The sequence below is a fragment of the Felis catus genome, chromosome E3 (assembly GCF_018350175.1).
Source record: "Felis catus isolate Fca126 chromosome E3, F.catus_Fca126_mat1.0, whole genome shotgun sequence".
NCBI classification, from domain to species: domain Eukaryota; kingdom Metazoa; phylum Chordata; class Mammalia; order Carnivora; family Felidae; genus Felis; species Felis catus.
The window spans coordinates 8,894,852-8,914,757 of record NC_058383.1 but is presented as its reverse complement, the minus strand read 5'-3'; the positions used below and the strand labels follow the sequence as shown (position 1 = coordinate 8,914,757).

The following is a 19,906-nucleotide window of genomic DNA, read 5'->3' as shown; positions in this document are numbered from 1 at the left end:
GCACGAGCTGCTATTTTAAGACGCCTGAATGGAAAAGAACAGCGAGAGACAGGATAGTTTCTAGAAGGGCCGAGGGTGGATCTGAAGCTGAGAGCGAGCTGATCGTGTTTCCAAGCTGAGGGGCGAGAGCTGGCGGTACAGGTGAGAGAGATGATCGCTGCAGGTGCACCAGGATGGCGCCCGAACAGGACAGGCGGGGAGGGCTGGAGGTACAGACGAGCTTATAGGGGCTGTGGCGGGGAAGGCTGGTGGCTGGCATTTTCCTGCTGAAGTAGGAAGGCAGGAGTGATGATCTGAAGTGATGGGAAAGGAAGGAGTCTTGGAGGGGTAGAGGAGAGCGGTGGCGAAAACAGGCAGAGCACGAACCCGAGGTGGGGATCTGCAGGGGGACGGGGAACGGGAAGGCGGGAGAGAGATGGCTGTGTCTGGGACAATGGCAGGAGGAGGTAAGGGCACCAGGTAGCAAAATGATGGGGACAAGGGTGGGAACAGGGATCGGCGGGCCTGGAGGCAGAATGAGCCCCGGAACACGAGAGACATGGAAAGACAGAAGGGCAGCAGAACGTGGTCAGTGAGTGGGGTGCCTGGGTTTAGTCTCTGAGAAGTAGAGTAGTCGTGGGTGACAGCAAGACTTGGGGAAAAGCCCAGGGTTAAGGAGATCAAAGAACTTGAGGCCTGGCCCTGGACGGGGTCTGAGGGTCTTAAAACACCCCCGAATGAGGTGGGACGTGGGCACGGAGGAAGGCAGCAATCCAGGGGCCATGGTCTTGAGAAAAAGTCCAGTAGTGCGGGGGTGGGCGGCGGCTGGAGGGGGCTCGGCGCTTCAGGGAACAGGCACCTGCCCTGGGGGACTTGCCCTTGCCCTTGCTTTTGGGGACAAACAGGGTCCTTGTGCCCTTGATAGGGCTTTTTACTGTGGAAGGAATGCAGGGGGGAGCAGTGGGCAGCAGTGAAGTAAAGGGGACGCGCCTCCAGATTCAAGTTCTCTGTTCTCTCTGTGCTGTTGGGGTTTCATCTGCCCCGTCTGTCCTTATGCATCACCTGTCCCCAGCTATGCTTCAAGTTAAAACCCATTCGGGCTTGAGCCAGTAAGTCATCCATAGTGATCTTTCTAGTGGATTAGCTTGGTTGGAATACAGTCTGCAAATCCTTGAAAATTTCTTAAAACTGATGGAAGATGGGAGGTAATATTATTGAATAGGAGGAGCGGAGTGGCCAACATCTGGGACGGGATCCTCCCACGTATGCGGTGGGAGAGGGGTCACTGCCGCCCCTGCGTACAGGGGAAGAAACCGAGGCCTGGAGAAGTGAAATGCTGGGCTTCAGGTCACACAGCTGGTAAGTGACAGGACTGAGGTCTGACCCAAGTCCGTGCTGGGCAGTGCTGCTTGCCTTGAGCTGCCTGATGGTGGCCAGTGCCCCGGCCCCGCAGCACGGGAGCACGCCCTTCAGCGGCACTGATGTTCAGGTCTCAAAAAAATGTTACAGGAGAAGACTATGGATTGTCAGGGTCCATCTGTAGCCACCAGGAAGAGATACCGATGAGCTAGCCCACGCTGTACGGGTGCACGTCTAGGGGCTGGTGGCTGTGTGGACAGGTTGGTTCAAGGGCCGTCTCGTGAAGGGACGGAAAGCAAGAAGGCAGACCAGGATGGAGACAAAAGTTTATGAAGAAGGAAAAAGAGCAATAAAAGATTCGAGCTAACGGGAGAAGCAGCAAAATCTTTCTGGAAGAGAGGGAAGCATGACGCACGTGTGAACCCCATAGTCTGGATCACCCGGTGCTCACTTTTTCATAGAGTCCAGCCTGGGAGCATGATGGACTTTCATCTGCTTTAGAGGACCCCAACTTATTTTAAAAACTGTGACATACAGAGCACTTAGATGTGCTGGTGGTTAAGTTCCGTACATTCTTCCTAATGCTCACAAACCTGAAGGAGGTCATATTACCATCCCCTTTCTACAGATGCAGAAACTTAGACTAAGGAGTTACTTAACTAACTTGCCATTTTATGACTGACCTAGGACACAGCCGAGAAGGCAAATCTTCCCCCAAAGAAAACGAAAATCATACTGTCAGTGGCCAGAAAGAAATGAGCCTGCCGGCCGCTCCCACTGGGTGGACGGCCGGTAATCGGCAGAAATCCCAGGGAAGTGCTGTGCTCGGGGTCACCCACTGTGGTGAAGGCTCCTCCAGTGAGCATCCCTACTAGAGGGAGAAGACAGTGGGGCCACAGCCGCTTTTCGGGAACTTGGGACGTGGGGAGGGGCCTGGGCCTGGCTGAAACAGTAACTCCTTTGGAACACAAGATGGCGCCCAGAGCCCGTGCGGAAAGAAGGAGGCCTGTGCCGCCCCCCAGAGATCTACCTGTGGGGGCAAGGGTCCTTTCCTAGTGGCCTAGGAGAAGCACGCCAGGGTGGCAGAACCAGGGCTGTCCCCCTCCTGACACCTGCAGCGACGGGAGGCTGTGCAGGAGGTGGCCTCGGAGGGCCGGGCACAGGGAGGGGTTCCCCAGCACAGGGCGCCGCGGAAGGCCTCATGGAGCTCAAGGTGGCAGGCCCCGCCCCTTGACAACGCAGAGAGCTCTAACATTGCTTGGGTGAGCACTGATAAGTGTCGCAACTCGGTGATGGATATATGGGGTTCACGATGCCATTCTACGTCTTTATGTGAAATTTCCCCAAGGGTTGGAAATGTTAAAAAAACTTTTGGGGGTGATGCGGCACCAGGCGTCACATCATGTGCAGCTGCCCAAAGGGTCGTGGCCTATGTCAGAGCCGTGGTCTACACACCGGGAGGCAGGCCAGGGTCCACTGGAGGGCCCTGGGTGGGGTGGAAGGCTGCTGCCTGGGCACAGGGCCCCAGTGTGGCTGATTCTGGACAGAAGGCCGCACAACACACATCTGAGAGCACCAGCTTCAGAGCCTGATGGCCCGTGAGTCTGGGTGCCGGCTCCCTACTTATGAGGCCGGCGGTTGAAAGCAGACAAGTCTCATAACGCGAGGGCCTCGTCTCTCCTGGATAATATGCCTACGCTAGGCAGAGCTGTGTGGACCGAGTCAAGTTTGGGCACCGCGCCAAACAGGAGCCTCAGGACCCGAAGTCTCCGTCTTTAGACAAGGCCTGACCCCACAGAGCTCTGGGAAGAGACGTCAGAGGTGCCTGCTTCCTCCCGGAGCTCCAGCCCTGGCTGGGTGACAAGAGTGCCACTAGGCCGGCGGCGAACAGCAGACTCCCTTGGTGAACTCGGGACGCAAGCCTGGGCTTGGTGCCTGGCCCCCGGCTCAGACACGCACGCCTCAGCCACGTGGGTGGGTGGTGCCTCGTTCCCACATCTGAGGGACTCGGGTTCGACCACTCCGTGAGCTCAGGCCACCGTGCCCTCCGTGGGGAGGAGCAGCAGGTACCAGTACAGACCAGGAGACAGAGAAGACATTCCTTGTCACCACCAAGGTGCCCCTGCTTTGGGATTTCTCCCGTGTCGTGGCCTCCGGGGTGCGGGAAGAATGCCGATCAGCATCCGAGAGGGCTCCGGATGCGCACGGAAAGAACAGCCACGCTTGGCCCTCAAGGAGGCTAATCCCACGCAGCCCCACAGCCCATAAAGTAACAGCAAGAGGGATCTGTTCTGGCCGGAATGTGCTCTTCCGGTGACCAGGCGGGGTAACCTTAACGGAGGCACCTGGCTTCTCCGAACGCGGGTTTCCTTGTCTACAAATGTGTTTATAAATGAGCTCTCCGATAAGACGGGAGACGGAAGACCCTGGCTCGTGGTCCACATGCAAGAGACAGAGCTCCCCGGGCGCCCAGCCAGGCAAAGACAAGAAACAAACGGGCCGCCACCGAGTGCTGTGACGCTCGCTTCTTGGTGGCCTGAAACAAGAGAAGGGCTACGCTGACCGCCAGGGCGACCGTGAGGAACTCTCAGAGTGGCCCCCTCAATGCTAAAACGTATTTGGGTTCAGTCGGCTGGGTAGAAAAGTCACAAACCTTCCCAGTCCTCTTAGGTACTCCTCCATTGATAATTGTCAGAAGAGACCCCCTCCCCACCCCCCCCCCCGCCCTGCCTGAGGGCCCTTCGGCCACAGATCAGTGCCCTTCGCTGCTCTGCGCGAAGGCTTTAGAAGCGACGGCGCGTCTGTACCCGAGAAAGCAACGAGCCGGGGCAGGCGCCGGGGCTCACCTTTCTTTTCCATCCGTTTCATGTCCATCAACTTCTCCACGTTGTTGGGGTCATTCAGCCATAGCTGCATCCGGACGAAGGGCTCCCGTCCCTTCAGACTGAGCTTGTGCCAGGGTTTTGGGCGAGCAAGGAGGTCGGAGACGGAGCCTTGGGTGAGCCCCAAGATGGTCTCCCCAAATAAGCGCTGACCTGGCGAGAAAACAGAACGGAGAGAGACGTCACTACAGAGACCCAGGGATCTGGAAGGACAAGGTTAAATTCAGGCACGGGTCGAAAGACCCAGAGTCTGGTCAGCTGGGTCCCGCCTCGGAGCCAGCCCTTGTTAGAAAGAGCTCTTCAGCCAGACTTGTGACGAACTCCACTGGTGACGGAGACAGTACCACTCCCGCGTGCTGCTGGCCACAACGACGTCTCTCGCAAAAAAGCCTTCAGGCTCCGGAGGCACCGAGGCCTGGAGGACACCGGCAGCGCTTATCAGAGGTGGTTAATCCCTCACCCAAGCTCAGGAGGTTAATAGCACACGGGGAGCCCTCTCTTATACAACCTCAAACCACAGGGCTGTCTGGCTCCTTTCACGATTAGCAAGGTTATCCGGTCTTGCTGAGAAAACAGGCCACTTGACCCAAGGTCACAGCAGGAAAGAGAAGGAGAAAGAGCCCCTTAGCGCTGTTTTTCTGAAAAGCAGGCCATTTCCAATTCTAAAGTCTATTCCCGCAGTCTCAGCTGCCTCTGCTGACTGGAGCTCAAAGGCGATCGCAACCCCTTCCTCGAAGCCTTTTCTCCGAGGCCGTGGTGGGCAGCCCGCTCCCCAGGCCGATCAGAGGGAATTCTGCTCTGGAGAGCACAGCGACACCAGGGCTGCTGGGTTCGTCAGAGGCTTCAAGAGAAAATTTCTCTTCTCTGAGAGCCATTCAGCCTCGGGTGAAGAGGGGCCGGCACTTTTGAAGGCACAAATGAGAATGCGGCACAACCTGAATGACCAGATGGGTTCGGAACGTGACTAACAGGACTTATTAGGCGGAAATGGAGACTGGGATCAGACAGGCCGGCGCTGGGTACCACACAGAGTAGGGAACACGACACCTGGGTCCCCGAGCGGCAGGGTGACCGCGGATGACAGGCTCATGGGCTCCCGTCTTCGAGAGGGAAACACCACCCCCTGTGCTCCCAGGGCAGGTGTGAGCGACGGTGGAGTACCTCCTTGTACAAAAGCGGGGCTTCAGGGGCTCCCGGGGGGCTCAGTGAATTAAGCGTCTGACTTCAGTTCAGGTCGTGATCTCACAGTTCGGGAGTTCCAGCCCCGCCTCGGGCTCTGTGCTGTCAGCACAGAGCCGGCTTTGGATCCTCTGTGTCCCTCTGTCTCTGCCCCTCCCCTACTCGCACGCATGCACCCTCTTTCTCTCAAAAATAAACGTTAAGAAAAAAGAGCAGCCCTTCCAGTGGAAGTTTACAGCCTGGAAAGCACTGGATTTGAGATATTATTATTTTTTGTTTCCATCATTTTCACTTAGGGATACGTGTACCGATTTCGTAAACCTGTGGTTCCCTGCATTTCAAACTCACAGGGCCTATAAGCGTCCTAAGTCCTCACCAGATTTTTGCTGTGGTAGTTTTAAATAAATTCTATCTAATTCTCATCTGGCAAATGAATCTCATTTACATTCCAAGGAGCTTGGGATGGTCAGGAAAGTGATATATGTATACACGGCTAGTTACTACTTGCTTGACCCACCCAGTTGTATGGCAGGGGGGATTATTCCTGGAAATCTGTATTGCTTCTAGAGCTTTCGCGGGGAGATGGGCTCTTCCTCGGAGAAGCTAGGACCGGCTAGAGCTACCACTGTGCTGGCTTCTCAGCTCCACGGTGGCGCTGCTCTGGAGCTCTTCCGGAAGTTCCTGCTCTAAGAGGAGGCAGTCATCTCTCTGGAGAAGTGTCACCCCTGAGAGCACTGATTTACGCATCACACGGCATTGGCGGTGCATGCCCAACACCGGCTGAAACTCCAGCAAGGATGGAGACACGGACGGGAAGGCCAAGGTGGAGACTTTCACGCTCGTGATCTCACGACTGCGACCTTGCAACTTAGCAGTGGGCTAACGGCAGAGTTGTCTTCAGCCGCTTGCCCACGTTTACAGAAAACGACACTTCCTGTGAGGGGGTGGGCGGCAATAAGATATCGGGCCTGCTTCTCTGGACTCGTGATGGGACTGTAAGGTAGGGGAGGACCCAGGTCTAGGAATCCCTGCGTATTTCGATCATTGATGAACATATGGGGCTTCACAGCCATTTCATTTCTGTGAATTAACTTCATTAAAAACGTTCCCAGCTGACACCGCTTCTTCCCTTGTTCTGGTTTGCACAAGTGGTGGGGTAGAGAACCTCAACCAGGCAAGCTGGCCACCTGACCCCTCCACCACACAAACTTCCCTGGACTTCATTGCTCCTTCCTTCTTGTGCTATCCCCTGGGAGAAACAGACACGTAGGGCCCCTCCGCAAATTCCAGCCGCCCTTCGGGGTTGTCTTAACACGCACCGCACCCAACGCTGTTCCTTCCGTTGACCTTTACACTCGGGAAGTAAGGACAGCGTGTTTGGGGACAGGCTGTTTCCATTCTCTGGGTGTCTACGACCAGGAGAATCCCATGTGGTCAATGCTGTACCATGGGGGCACGGAAGTTTAAAATGACCAAACACTCTTAGCATTCTGGCAGACAAAGCCACCGCCCGTGTGCCCCAGAGGCTTCAGAGAGAGCTGCCTCGGGTGGCGCACGCACGAAGCAAAATGGCCTGGGGCTGGGGCTGAGCCCCAGGGAGAGGGGTGGTGAGCTCAGTTCCACCGAGGCTACTGCCTCCCAGTGGAGGGCCTGGGGAAGGGAGCCGGCTTCCTGGAGCAGCAGGGAGGACAGTAATAGACTATTAGCTGCCAGGCGCGGTGCGAAGCAATGGCTTCTGCTCATAAGCCCCCGTCGGGCATTGCCGTCCCAGATTTGCAGGGGAGGCTCTGAGAGTGGCTTGCTCAGGATCACAGACACAGTAAGAGGAAGAGCTGAGACGTGAACCCTGTCTGTGGATTCTTCCAGCATGCCATCCGGATGCTGCTCCCGCCCGGCAGCGCCCGTGAGGACCGGGGAGCTGCACCGGGCATGCCCTGGTCAGGGCGCACGGGCGTTGGCTGAGACGTCCCGGTGGGCGCGCCGGGGAGGGAGCAGGCTGGGACCGACCGCCCTCGGGAGCCCTGGTATTCACAACTGGAGGGTGTTTTACGTCCTTAGCGATGGCTTACAAACATTTAAACTCACTGGCTGGTCCCTGCACCCATTCTTCCAGAAACCACCAGGAAGCCACCCGCCGCCCCCAACGAGGCAGCCGGGGAGGGCACCTACCGAGGTTGTTGTCTGTCAGCACCTCCTTGACTCTCTTGGTTATGCCGTAGGTGTCCAGCTCGGGAGACATGGCCACCAGCTCTTGAATGCTGAGGGCCGAGTGTCCCGAGAGAGGCAGTGGCGTGGCGGGCTGGGAGTCTGAGGCGGGCGGGTCGCTGGGCTCCGGAGGCTTGCCGTCCTTATTCATCTCAATGGGGGGACAGGGCTGTTGGACCAGTTCAGTCAAACTCTTCACTGATTCGCTAGAGCTCATCGGCGACTCGGGCGCAGGGCTGCAGCTGGCAGAGGTCTTGGGAGTGCTTTCTGTAATGAAAGAACACGAAAGGCTGAAAATAGCCGTCTTTCACCATGAGCATTACTTTCCTCACCCAGGAAACACATTCAACGCCTGTGCAAGAAGACAGCATGGCGGGCCACTGGGTCTATGGCCTGAGAGAAACTTCATCTTCTGCATTAAAAAATGAAAAAACAAACGAACGAACAAGAACCCTGAAAACCGCAACAGAAGAAAAACTAGAGGTTTGAACAAAAGGGATCTGAAGGCTTAAGACAAGGGCATCCTGTTGCGAAAGTGCTGTCGTATTAACCACGGGCCATCACGGTCATGATGTCTTCCGGCGGGACCCCGTGATTCCAGAATTCAGAAGTCCCTCAGCTAAATTATAATCTGCATCTTATATTCTGTCCCTAATTTTCAGAACAAAATGAACGGGTGGATTATTTTAAATGAGGGCGGCCCACGACGTGTGGTTAGGAAGGCCCCAGAAGAGGAGACCTAAGGCCTCGGCCACTGGCCCCAGGGGGGCCCCCCGCTCCGTGCTGAGTCCTGGGACTCCCTGTGGGTTCTTGCTGTGATCCCAGAGGGCTCCACAGCACCCAGCCTGGAGGGGACCGACAGAAGAGAAGCACTCACTCTGCTCCCTGTCAAACCCCAGGGCGTGCTTCTGAAGGCCAAGCTCTGTCACACACGCTGGCACCGGGAGATGGGGCCAGAGTGGCAGTCGGGTCTCCATGCTCTCCCTTCTGTCCTGGTCCGGGTGCCCAGTAGGGAGCGCCAGCCCGTGCCACCCGTGAAACCCAGCCTCCGTCGGAGTCCTAGGATGTCTGGAATGAAGGCTTTGGCCATTTCCTAATTACCAAATACACAGAAAGGCTGTGTCCGGGAGGAAAACGCAGAGTGAGATAGCACTAAGGTCCTATTCGAGGTAAAGTCAGCTGATGGCTTGGTGTCTTGGGACAGGCTCCCTCTCGCCGCCTCCCATCAAGCCTGGCACATAGCAAGAGCCCATGTGCCACGTGTGAGGGGCCAGGCCAGGTCCTGTCACTTGGGCTGTATGGCCTCAGAGAGATAAGTCTCAGGAAGCAGGCCCCTCATGGGACATCAGGGCACCTGGGTGGCCCCCAAAACACTCGCTACCTGATTAGACAAAATGTAACATGGAGTATTGACTGAATTTCAATTGGGCCATAGAAGTGGAGTGTCCTTTGCTGGACACGTCACATCCAAGATAGCAACCTGGATCAGACGCAGGATAACGACCTATTCTGAACTCAACAAGATGGGAGATGTATTCTGAATACAAGGGATGTTTTGTGTAAATACCTAGAAAAAATCCCAAATGAAACAACTTCAATTCAACCAGTGAACCTGTTTATCATCCTAAACAGGACCAGGGTTCCACCATCACATAAACCTGTGTCCTCAACCTGGAAATTCTGGTTTAAAAACAAACAAACAAACAAAAAACAACCCGCTGGTTTGTAGAAGATGTAAAAGAGCTAGACGTAAACAGCAGAAATGATCCGTATAAATCTTGAAGGCAATATGAATCCTACAAATCGGATTTCTTCTCTCTGCTCACCTCCGGGTCATCGTACAACTGGATATAAAACCCAGCAAATGTTATTTTTGTTTCTGAAGCAGCAAAGAAATTGTACTGTAAATTTGCCCCGATTCACCCATGCGAGGGACCGATGTGGCAGACCATCCATCTTGCTCACTGCAGACTGTCAAGGATGGCATGAATCCCCACATGATAAACAGATTCCTTCTCAGGTTTGTGTCCTGTAACCCACAGCAAGGTCAAAAGCATGGCTGCCTGGCTAACAAACCGCACGGTGCCACCGCCTGGTGCTTCCCCTGTTTTGTCTGGTGCCGGCCGAGACCGAGCTCCCGAATCACCGGACGGCGGTGCGTTTCTTTCTCGCAGGCGTTCCCGGCCAGTACTCGTGTGGATTTTTGCCACGCAGAAGCCCTGAGAGAACCGGACAGAGGCACTGGCCGCACGTTACTGGCGTCCCTCTGCGCTCCCAACCATGGCTGCAGACAAAGGCAAGGCCCTCAAGATCACCCCCCACCCAACGCTGGGCCTGGAAATGTACCGGGAAAGTGCCGCTGGGCGGGTTTGCATTGGATCTCCACTCTGTGTCGAAACTGCAACTGACAACTCGAAGCGGAGTGCTCTTTCCGGGGGACGACGATTCACGGACCGACACGTGCACACACACGCCACTGTGCTCTCGGGTCACGGAAAGCAGATTGGGCCCACGTGTTTGGCTAGGCACGGACAGATGCAATGGCAAATGGCCCCGTGGGAGACGCCACAAATCCTCACGCAGAGAGCATCACGTTGGAAAGGGAGTCATTTCTTTAGAAAGCTGTCCAGGAAGCCCTATGCTCCAGCGGCCGGACCGGCACCACAGCGGCTAATGAACCAGAACCAAGCCCGTTTTGGTGGGAGCACCACAGAGACAGGCTCTAGAGCCCCTGGCAAGGTGGCCCGGCCCCTGGGTGCAGGAAGGACAGGTGGTTGCCTGTCCTTGATCATCTTGACAGAATAAGAAACGTTGTCAACAGAAAAGGATGGTACTTTTTTTGTTCGTTTTCCCCCAAATCACCAAATGGAGGCCTCTGACTAAAACAATACTTTTTTTGAGAGAGAGAGAGAGAGAGAGACAGAGCACGAGCAGGGGAGGGGCAAAGAGAGAGGGAGATACAGAATCCGAAGCAGCTCCGGGCTCTAGGCTGTCAGCACAGAGCCCGAATCGGGGCTCGAGCCCACAAACCAGGAGATCGTGACCTGAGCCGAAGTCGGATGCTTCACCGACTGAGCCACCCAGGCGCCCCTAAACCAATACTTTTTTGAAGGAATAAGGCTTTCTTCCACTCCACGTAATTACAAGTAATTTAAAAAACAAAAAAAGGAAGAGTCCTGGGCTTGGCATTAAGATACGAACTTGGGGGTAGGGCTACCTCTGTTAGCCAGCTGTTTTAACATGAGTGGGATTCTCAACTTCTTGGAACACCCCGGTTTCCTCATCTGGAAAATGCAGACAGCGTTGTAGTGAGGAATGAACCTGGCACATGGTTGGTGCTAAGAAACAAAACCCAAGTTGGATGTTCTGTTTTTTTTTTTTTTTCTTTTTCTTTTCAAAGCAGTTATTAGGGGCATCGATCGGGCCGGCTCCTTTGGAAGAGCGCGTGACTCTTCATCTTGGAATTTTGAGTTCAAGCCCCACACTGGGTATAGAGATTACTTAGAAGTAAAAGCTTTAGGAAAAAAAAAAAATAAAAGCAGTGATTAAATTGTATTGAAATACATTTGTTTACATAAAGGGAACCTACATTCAGTATAAATCTCCTCCTGATTACTGCTGTTTCTTCCACAGTTCCTGGTGGATACCATGGAGATAACATTCTGGCAAAGGTAAGACTGTAGGGGCATAAAGCAGATCAGGGTGGGGGGCAGGACTAGACTACAAAGGGGTCCCAGGGAATTCTGGGGGGGGGGTGGGGATGATGGGATTCTTCTGGGTCTTGATTGCCAGAACTCACGGGACACTTCCATGAGCCAAGAGTGAATTCTGCTGTATGTAAATTACACTTTGGCTCCAACGTGCTGAGGACAAAGTTCTGGAAAGAATGAGATGTCATTCCCTTCATTCTTTCACCCGCTCCATAATCTGCTGAGTCAGGCCACTGGGCATATGGTAGTCGCCTGGTCAGAGGTGGTCCTGCCCCCTTGGGGCTCATGCCTAGTGGGGAGACGGCCATTCGACAGAAGTACCTAAAGGGCAGTGGGGGTTCTGAGGTAGGACAGGGGGCAGTGGGCAGGCAGGGGACACTGATGTGGCATGAGGATCAGAGAGGTCCCCCGGGAGGGGGATGCCTCAGGTGCACTTCAGGCACGAGCAGGAGTTAGCCAGGTGAGTCGCGAGAGGCAGGAGTGGCAAGGGAGGTGTAGACTACTCCGGACATCTGGTGGGCTGAGGCACGAGTGAAATGTTGTGTAGCAAGAATATGAAGCAAAGAGAGGCCCCCTGAGGCTGGCCGGTGCAGGGGCTTTGAATTGGCCCCGATGTCTGCTGTAACTCTCATGCACTTGGGAGCCAGGGCAAGGTCTGTTAGAAAGTGGGCCTACCCTTCACCCCAGCAGTGCTTCTCTTCTGGGGACTCAGAGCGGCCACTAGGATGTGTATTGAGGCCTCATGTGGAAGAACACAAGACTGGGAACAGGGTCCGTCGCTGGGAGACCGGGTCTCCAGATTGTGGCATGTTGATACAACATACTGCGTGCTATGTAAGCAGCGGCGAGGACGTCAGGGCTGGGGCCACACATACCGGCACCCGGAGTATGCTGGGGGAGCCCACAAAGCAAGGGACAGAATGAAACAGAGCGTAACGTTTGTGTACGTTGAGGGCCCATATGTACTTTACGTTTTGCGTGGCTAGGTAGATACGTAGAGGCGAGGATTTAAAATCATGCATGGAAACCGGGGCGCTTGGGTGGCTCAGCCGGGTTGAGCGTCCGACTTCAGTTCAGGGTCATGATCTCACTACTCGTAGGTTCGAGCCCCGCATCAGGCTCTGTGCTGACAGCTCAGAGCCCGCTTCAGATTCTGTATCTCCCTCTCTCTCTGCCCCCACCTTCCCCGAGCATGCTCTGTCTCTGCCTCTCAAAGATGAATAAACATTAAAAAAATTTAAGGAATAAAATAAATAAAATCATGCACAGGAACGATAAACAGCAAATCCAGGAGGGGTGGCCTTCAAGGACCAATGAGATTAGGGAGAGGGATTCAACTCTATCTTTGAGGTTTTGTTTCTCTTACAAATAAAGGATTCGATGGTGGCCAAATGGTAAGGGTAAAGTTGGGTGTTGGAACACGGGTGCTTACTGCGTTATTCTGGGATTTTAAATATCACAGGCCTAATGTCAAAAAATAAGAAACCAATGCAGCTCCCTATTGCTTCAGAGGGGGAGAATGAACTTGCGAGCAGTGAGGCTGGGGCCTGGGGTCTTGTGGAGGCTGCAGTGCTGTAGGGGGAGAGCGGGTGCTGGCCCGCAAAGCAGACACGCAGTGGGGTGGGGAGAAATATCTAGGTTCAAGACAGATGGAGCGGATGATATGGGGGAGTGGATGGAGGAAGAGGGAAGAAATAGGGGTGCTTTCCACGGTGGGGTCTGGGTACCTGGACAGAGTGCTATTCACTCTGGTGAGTGCCTTAACAGCAGGAGCACCTTGGGGTGGGGTGGGGTGGGGTGGGAGTGAGACCATATTAAGAAGGCTTACGTTACCATCATTTGTAAGAGCAGCTACCACTGAAGCTAACATCATTTCTCATGCACTCCCTGTGTGCCAGGCTCTGGGCTAAGGCTCACGAGAATGACCGACTGCACTCCTCGAAAGGACCAGAAGGGACATCCATGTTCCTCTTTTCACAGATATAAGACGTCACGTTCAGCGACACAGCTGGGAACCAGTCTGTATTCATAATAGGCCACCTATATAGTGGGGCCATGCCTGCACCCGCGTGTCCTTTCGTGGCAGAAGAACCGGGCCTGCCTTCCAGGACACAGTTGCTCTGCGATCCGTGTCAACATGTGCGAGTCTCAGAAACATGGCGGTCAGGGCCAAAAAGCCAACCCACTACTGGGGTGAGGGAAGGGAACCAAAATGTAATTAGCAGCGAGAGAAGGGTGTTTACACCCGGCTGCATCAAATTCTCCTGATGGCCCCGCGATGGGAATATAAATCCTGCAACTCCAGGTAGGGAAACTGAGGCTCAGACCGACAACATGAGTTGTCCAGACCACGTTGGATGGAGAAGGATCCGAACCAGATTGAGAGTAGAAACTCTCCACATTTCCACTGTCCTTTGTCTGGCAATTACGGAAATATAAGCATAGGCATGCTTTCATTCATTCATTCATTCATTCGCTCGCTCGCTCGCTCAAGCATTCTGAAAGCACCCACTCTGTGTCATGCACTCCGCTGGCACTGGGGATAAGTGAGAATCAGACACCCATCTTGCTTTCAAGGCATCTATAGCCAGGAGGGCGGGGACAATTGGAAATGGGTCGTCTGCATATTTGAAAAGCCCAGCCACAGAGTTCACGTATCCAATTTTGACAGCAATAGTAAGGTGTTACATTAAAAAGTGATCCATGTGGATTAGGGTTTTTTTTTTTTTTTTCTTTTTTGCAAGGCTTCGAATCTTACACAAGAGTAGCTTGTAAGATTACAAGAAAGATACAGAAAGCAGAGACAGTGACGCGAGCCCCTATGAAACACACGAGGCATTCAGGAACTATAAAAGGATTATGAAAAATATTATATTCCAAAAACAGCAGGCAAACAACAGCTGCCTTAAGTTTCCCATACAAGCCAACTGAAAATCCTCGCCCGCCATGATTTCCAGAGACAAATCTCTCTGCAGTTTATCCGATCCACTGTTTAAATTTCCATACCCAGCCCTCTATCTGCAGTAATAATAACCCAAATTCCATTTAGTGTTCATTTGAGCAGTCAGGATAAAGTCGTTTCTTATTATCTCCCCACTGTGTAAAAAACAGCTTGAAGGTAGGAAGTCAGCAAGCATTTTCACCAAAAAGTAATTATTGTAAGTGACATTTTTACTGCTGGCATGCCATAAGGCGAACTGTGCATTCAGAAGGACAAGTTGCTGAAACAAAATGACAGGGTACTCTGTGACATTCTGACAAGAACCCAAACATTATTTAACTGGTGGCCGGTCTGATGCACTACTTTTCATTATGTCCATAGTTTAGGCTTTGAGCCCCTGCCAAGCCAGGAAATTCCAAGTGACTACAAAGACAGACAAGTATGGAAAGATGGGAGAGCGGAGGGAGAAGATGGGGGGGGGGGAGTGGTTGGCCAAACGGAGCCGGGGTGCAGCGTGGTTGTGGTCCGGCACGTGGAAATGTGAGCAAGAGGGAATCAAGGAGAAGATACAAGGGGGGGTGTAGGGGAGAGGCAGAGAGTGGAAGACGGAGCCACGGGGGGACAGCAGCCTCGGCAGCTGCGGCCGCACAGTGGGGCGAGGACGTGCAGAAGGTTCTGGAGTGCCCGGTGCCGGCACCCTGGGTCCAGCGGGAGCTCTGGTGGCCTGGAAGGACCCTGCCCGGCTGCAGGCTCTCCCGGCTGACGGTGCCGACAGCTTCCAAGGCCACAACAGCGTGACCACTGGTCTGCAACACTTCTCAGTGGAGTCCGGATGTGGGTTGTGTGACGGAGCCACTGCACCCGAGCCGAAGCGTGGGGACTCCTCACTTTCCTCCGAGAGACGCACCACCCCTCTGAACAGCAAGGCTCATTTGCCCTCCTGTGTTTAGCCAGAAATGGACCAGGCCTGCACCACACCTCTTAGGATGTCCCCAACGCCACGCCCTGTCCCAGCGGCAGGGGGCGGTGTAGACGGGCTCCTCAGCCCCGATCCCTGCCTCCGGGGCTCACAGCAGATGCTCGTGGCCCCTCAGGACTACCGCCGACTTCTCCAGGCCAGCAGAAAACGTGGAGTTGTTTGTTTTTGAGTATGAGCAGCCTTTTGATGGATTAGCACGGGCTTGAAACCAAATACACGGATACTTGAATAGATGTCAGAGCTTTCCACACGTGTCCTACCACGTCCCTGGACGTTTTCTACCGAGAAAGAACCGGAAGTAATCTAACCACATACTAACCACATCCATGCTACAAAACAGCCTTCTTTCTGAGGGCCGAGGCCTGCGTCTGATACCCCAGGGGAGTAAGTAAAGGGCCCTCCCCAGACCCCATTCCCGAGGGTCTCCCCCACCCACAGGAAGGTCCATTCCCAAACAGGTGGTGGCATCGAGCATCAGCACACAACGTCCCCTCCTTGGGCTGGCAACACGCTTCGGCTCCAAGCCAACCTTGCCTTATATCGCTGAAACTCCCAGCAAACCTGCCAAATCATTTGTTTTTTTCCAATGGCAGAAAGGAGTAACCGGAGGAAGGTTTGGGGAAGGAACCCCCGGGGAGGACCCTCTGCTGTCCTCCCTGGGAGGACCCAGGAAAGGAAAGTGTCTCCGTCGGTCCTGGTTTCTTCTGTAATAGGGAACATCCGTGCTTTCTCTCCCACAAATCCTACTGGGTCGCGCTGGCCAGGATAGAAGCGAGGGTGGGAAAAGACAGCAGCCCCAGCACGCAGCGGGTACTGAGCTGGGTGTGTGAACAGAACATTTCTAATGCCTGCCTAAGGAACTCTTACAGTGACATTAAAGCCCAAATCCTTTACTTGTTAACTGAGAAAACTAAAACAACTAAAATAAAATAAAAGCAAGGTTGTTTAACTTGAGCCATGTAGAGCTTACCTCCCCAAACTTGACTTCTAGGCCACTTGAAGAGAGGGCCTGGGCTTTCCATTCAACGAGGGGGCCCTCTAAGTGCCAGGCAGGGTGCTAGGGGACGGGGGCACGGTCGTGAGCCAGGAAGACTTCATTAAGCAAGTCACGGTCACAAAGACCTTGAGACGAGGGCGGGACGGGGACGCTTGGGGGCACCGTGACCCCGAAACTGAGGCTGGGTGGGTGTGGAGGAGAGGCCGCGGTATGCCAAGGCCCGGGTGGAGAGGAGATGGGGGCCGGGTCACACACTAAGAAGGTGGGACCCTAGGGAAGGGCGTGAAGCAGGGAAGGGAGTGTCCCAGCCGGAAGTGCCACCTGGGACGATGGCTCTGAGGCTTGGGCCAGGGTGGGGACTGAGGGAATGGAAAGAAAAAAATTCTGCGACACTTAGGAAACAGAAACTGTGTGTGTGTGTGCACGTGTGCATCTGTGCGCACACACACGAGTGTGTGTCTGGGAGGGTGCGTAAGAGGGAGAGAAGGACCGAGAAGGGCTGCCAGGGTTTGGCTCAGATGACCAGGGTTATAGGCTTGCTGTTCACCAAAAGGAGCAGTCCTGGGGAGACAAGGCTGAGTTCAAGGTTGGGTGCATTTCACTGGAGGTGGCCCTGAGTTCTTGGGTCTGGTGGTGGTGGTCCACCTGCGGTGGGAGGAGATGGGAGGCAGACGGTCGCTGCACACACAGGTGCGGGAGATGCTAGCCTCTGTGACTGCTGCCTCGCGGTCACCCAGAGACCCGCGGATGATCGGCTCCTCCCGTCCGACACCGTCCTGTGCCTGCCTCATTCTCCAGACTGTTTTTCACTCTCTTTTCTCCCCACACTGGGGAAGCACACGGGGGAGAGACGTTCTCAGCAACCCTGGGCTGACCCAGCTGTGGCAGAGCCAGGGCGGGCTCGGCGGAAAATTCGGGGCACCTGTCTGCCCTCTCCCAGGGATCCTCGTATTTGTGGTGCACGTTGTACAAGCTCTTGAGGAAACACGCACATCAAAAGCAGAGTTTGGGAATTCAGAGTTCATTTAATTCAGTTCAAAATTGAAAACCCTTCTTAAATCACGATTCGCCTTTTGCAGTGAACTCGGTCTGGCGAAAGTTTGCACTGGGCGACACGGTTGGCCCTGCTTCGGAGCTCGGTGATCTCCCGGCTTCCAGCTTTTCTGCAGATCTATACTGATTTAGAAATAATGCTTTCAAATTACCTTCAATAACCTTATTACCAAACCAGCTGTGTGTATGAACACTTATCAATGCGTCCCTGTGCATTAAGAGAAAATGTATGTCATACAAACAGTCTAAATATATATTACTGAGATGGGAAAAAACAAACCCTCTAGTTAAATTGCTTTGCTGTAATCAAAGATTAATCACTCTGAGCGCGTGTGAGTGTGTGTGCCCGCGTCCTCGCTTTTTCTCCAGGGTTCCGTTTCTGGCTTTGGGCAAACCTGTCCATCCTTCACCGATATTCATATTCTCCGGCAGACCGGTCACACCGCTGTTCCGAGGGTGGAATTAGTTTTCCCGGATTTCTGAGAGTTGGAGGTGGTTTTGGATATTGGTTTATTTCTGCGCCTTCTAGGCCTGCAGCTCAGAAACCCTCCTGTCCCCAGGCACATGGTGGACAGCAGGCTTCGAAGCGTCCATATGTGCAGAGGCGCTAAGCGCCTGCCCCGAGAGCAGCCTGTCCCTGCTCAGTAACACTGCCAGGCAGCCTGGCATGTGGGTAATGATGTTTGGGCTGTGACGGAATGTTCCTCAGAGGATCCAGGGCCGATGGCAGGCGCCAAATGTGACGGTGTGGTGGGCCGGGACCCGGCTTTCCAACAGCACGCAGGTGGGTGAATGGGTCTGGTCCCACACGGGCACCGGGCCGTGCCGAGCAGAACCAGTAACGTCTCGTCGTACACGACGGTATTAGAAAAGCTATTAAGGTACGTTATTTTACACATCCTCCTAATCTCTCCATACTGCTTTACTTAATTTGTGATGAAATTGTTGAGAAAGGGTACTTAATGTAGGACAGTCAGTAAAAGTAATTTATCATCTTCCCGCTTCGGTGCTCACGTTATCAGCGAACTCATTTTCTGCATGCATCATGCAATCAGCCTATTATTTGCATATTAATCAGGCAGTGGACCATGAAAGAACTGTATCCCAGCCAAACGCCGCACTATCTCAGGAGAAACACTCCGTAATTATCATACATCAGTGTTATGATGTGGTAATTGATTATAACATCTTTCTGCTGCCCCTGGGGAGCCCCTCTGCTCACCCAGCTCCAGGCACTCTGGACAGATTGTTCTTTTCCTCCCCAAAAGCGAGTCACCGCTGCCGTTTTCGCCGACTGCTATTTCCGTGGAGTATCGATTCTCTCTTCCAATTTTGGGAGGTATTTAAACCACGTGGAACGCAACTGGCCGTAACTCACGGACGAGCAGGTCTAGCCACGAGGAAGGCACGTCCCTCTGGACTCCGTGTTCTCTCTCTCTCTCTCTCTCTCTCTCCTTCTCCTCCCTCAGCTTTTGGCTTTGGAGGTGCTGCTGAAGCTTCCAAGGAAGTTTCCTTATCAGACAAAATGCCCCAACTTCAGTCCCTCCTTGTTGCAAAGTTGGTACAAAGGCAGTTCGGCTGCTTTATTTAAGTGCCAAATGACAGACTAATTTTGGTCCTCTCATAAAGGACAAACCCAACATCTGCCAATTCAGACTCAGACTATATTTGGGAATCCGGTTCCAAAGGGAAGAGCAAAACACAAAATCAAGATGAAGCTGGTGATGGAGCCTCCTGGTTCGCTCTGTATCGGAGCCCCCCCTCCTCACTTCTCGTGCAGACCCCGAGCGTGGCCCAGGGGCCAGTCGTAAGGGGCTGGGGCTCGGGTCCCTGGCTGGCTCAGGGCTCCCAGCAGGGAGAGGGCCAGACAGCTGAAGGGCAGGGCTATCCTTCAGGAAGGGAAAGGGCCCTGCACCACTGTGTGTCTTTTCCGTGCATGTAGACGGGAAGGGTTTCAGAGCAGCACCGACCTGTATCCCCGGCTGGATGGATTATATACGTTCCATCGCAAACTGCATAAAGTCGGGTCCGGCTCTGCCACTGATTTGTCGCTGGCTTCTCTCCTCTTCTCCTGCCCAACTCCTGGCTGAAATACAAGGGACGCGTCCCGGGGGAATGGAGGGATCTGCTTTTCTGTATTTATTCAAATTTATAATTTGGATCCAGTTTTGTTTCTGGTTTTGAAATGTGGCCTTGGCTTCTCTCTGAGCATGTCGTTCCAGGCACCAACCCTTTTCCCCTTGGGGGGGGGGTGGGGGACAGAGCCCTCGGGGCTGAGTGACAGCTCGCCTGGGCCCAGCTCCATGGCAGTAGGGCCGCTGGCCTCAGGACCACGGTCGCTTTTTCCATCTTCTTGACTGAGGGCAAATCACCGCTCATCTCTGAGCCTTGGTTTTCTCCATCCGTAAGATGGGGGAAATCACTTCCCCTTACTGATGGAGGATTAAAGGTATCAGCTCTGTGCAGGGCACATAAAAGATACAAATAGGCGAGTTTTCTCCTTTCAGGCCTGAAAATCACCTGAGGATAGATACGCATGTCAGCTCCTTCGTCTTTCCCCGGAACCAAACCACTGAAAGCCCAAGTCCTCACTTGCTCCTACGACCTACTTTTGCTTCTTGC

General features: G+C 53.9%; 1 protein-coding gene and 1 long non-coding RNA gene across 18 annotated transcripts in view; one reads left to right on the top strand and one right to left on the bottom strand.

Annotated features, from left to right (window-relative positions):
• Positions 1-19,906, bottom strand: part of CUX1 (cut like homeobox 1) — a 375,787-nt gene that overhangs the window by 34,762 nt on the left and 321,119 nt on the right. For 13 of the 17 annotated variants that reach the window (XM_023246757.2, XM_045048228.1, XM_023246756.2 and 10 more), the window contains 2 exons: positions 7,569-7,871; positions 4,185-4,373 (listed from right to left, as the gene is read on the bottom strand). The exons of the other annotated variants lie outside the window; for them this stretch is intronic. In XM_023246757.2, coding sequence (XP_023102525.2) covers positions 4,185-4,373; positions 7,569-7,871 — 492 coding nt within the window. The remainder of the gene's footprint in view (positions 1-4,184; positions 4,374-7,568; positions 7,872-19,906) is intronic. 17 annotated transcript variants of the gene reach the window in all.
• LOC123382657 lies at positions 7,818-13,770 on the top strand. Its single transcript, XR_006591347.1, has 2 exons — positions 7,818-11,275; positions 13,213-13,770. It is a non-coding gene; the product is annotated as an uncharacterized LOC123382657 (long non-coding RNA).